Genomic DNA, 1,493 nt, shown 5'->3' with positions numbered 1-1,493 from the left:
AAGGTGGAAAAGAGAAAATAGAGAAAATAAATGTTCGTTTTTTGCAAAGTTTAATAAAATCGATAAACCTCTGGCCAGGCTGATCAACCGAAAAGAAATCATCATAAATCACTGATATCAAAATTCAAAGAGGAACGTTGACTATATTTCCTGTCCATATTAAAAGGCATGATAAAAAAGATTTTACACGTTTGCGCAAGTAAGTGCAACGACTTTAATGTAGTGGGAAAAAAAATCCTTGAAAACCACAGCTTAACAAAATGAGCATAAGAAGAAATAAAAAATCAGAACAGCCTTATATATTTGGTTAAAAAATGAGCTTGTAATATCAGTTCCCTGGGAAGGGCTAACTCAGTACGGACCTCTCACAATCGGCTCTTCAACTTGACCGACAACCCAAGGCTGAGTTTCTCCATCTTGGGGTTGACACCGGCATTTGTCTATCGGCCAACAGCTTTCCTTGTTTTCTGGTGAGCTCATCAATCATAAAAATTCGGTTTATTTTAATAAATTCAGCTTTTAATTGCATTTGACGGGGTGATTGATGTTTCCGACTGCACAGTCCACCATCTTGTCCGAAGAGTCAACTGTGTTTCAACGCTCGGTGTGATTGGGGTCAGGGTAAAATCTGACTGAGCCTCTTTTGATGTGAAGCAAATTTGATGTACATGAAACAGACTACTGATGTGTGAGTGTGCCCATGTGTGGTTAGTGGGCATGGCTGGTTTCATCACTGAAATGAGCCACGTGTCTCACCATCTCCTGAGAATAAAACCATGGAATAAAATTAAAGACATGTTATCCCAATAACTTCACAATTTACTTATTATTATTATTTTATTCTATTCAGTAGACATTATCGTCATTCTATTCAGTAGAAATAGTAGTATTCTGAAGAATAAAAGGAGTCTCCGGGAATATAAAACTGGCTTTAGGCATTTGCAAATGGGAGGAATTTTATGTTTACAGCTTTCAAAAGGTTTTGGTATTAGATTTCAAAACAAACAGTAACTTTTAAAATAATCCGGTTCCTTAATACATTGAGCGATGTTAGGATTTAAACATTTTGCAGAGTTTCAAATGCTGGCGTCAGGCACTGCGTGTTTTAAGGAGGCTCTGTAATTCGCTCACTGCCTGAAGGTGAATAAATGGTTACTGATCCATAACTATAATTTAGGAGTCGTATTTGAGACCAATGGCCTTGCCAGAAATTATCATTAACTTTTTGAGTATAATTAACAGTAAGCTACAGAACAAACTGCACATACTACAGAGTAAGCAGTAAAAGAAATTGCATATCCTGAGCCATACACAAAATAACAGAATTAACCATTTGACAAAGAACCTAATACAAAATAAAATACACACTAGTATTTTCATCAGGGCTCTTTTTAGGCCATTTTCTTTGGCCGTGGTGGTGCCGCGTCTCTGAACTTCCATGAACTTTATCAGACTCCCTTTGAAATCCTTTAACCTTTCCTCTGATCCCTCAG

At 37.0% G+C, this 1,493-nt stretch overlaps 1 protein-coding gene across 1 annotated transcript in view; it reads right to left on the bottom strand.

The window, feature by feature from the left end:
* Nucleotides 1-310: 310 nt before the first annotated feature.
* Nucleotides 311-1,493, bottom strand: part of GIMAP2 (GTPase, IMAP family member 2) — a 1,677-nt gene continuing 494 nt past the window's right edge. The window contains exons 2-3 of the mRNA XM_023526016.1: nt 1,369-1,493; nt 311-762 (exon numbers count right to left, since the gene is read on the bottom strand). The exon at nt 1,369-1,493 is cut by the window's right edge and continues 1 nt beyond it. Coding sequence (XP_023381784.1) covers nt 709-762; nt 1,369-1,493 — 179 coding nt within the window. The 3' untranslated portion in view covers nt 311-708. The remainder of the gene's footprint in view (nt 763-1,368) is intronic.

Source organism: Pteropus vampyrus, unplaced genomic scaffold (assembly GCF_000151845.1).
Source record: "Pteropus vampyrus isolate Shadow unplaced genomic scaffold, Pvam_2.0 Scaffold672, whole genome shotgun sequence".
Classification (NCBI taxonomy): Eukaryota; Metazoa; Chordata; class Mammalia; order Chiroptera; family Pteropodidae; genus Pteropus; species Pteropus vampyrus.
Note: the sequence above shows the minus strand (reverse complement) of the source record. Positions and strands in the feature narration are given on the sequence as shown.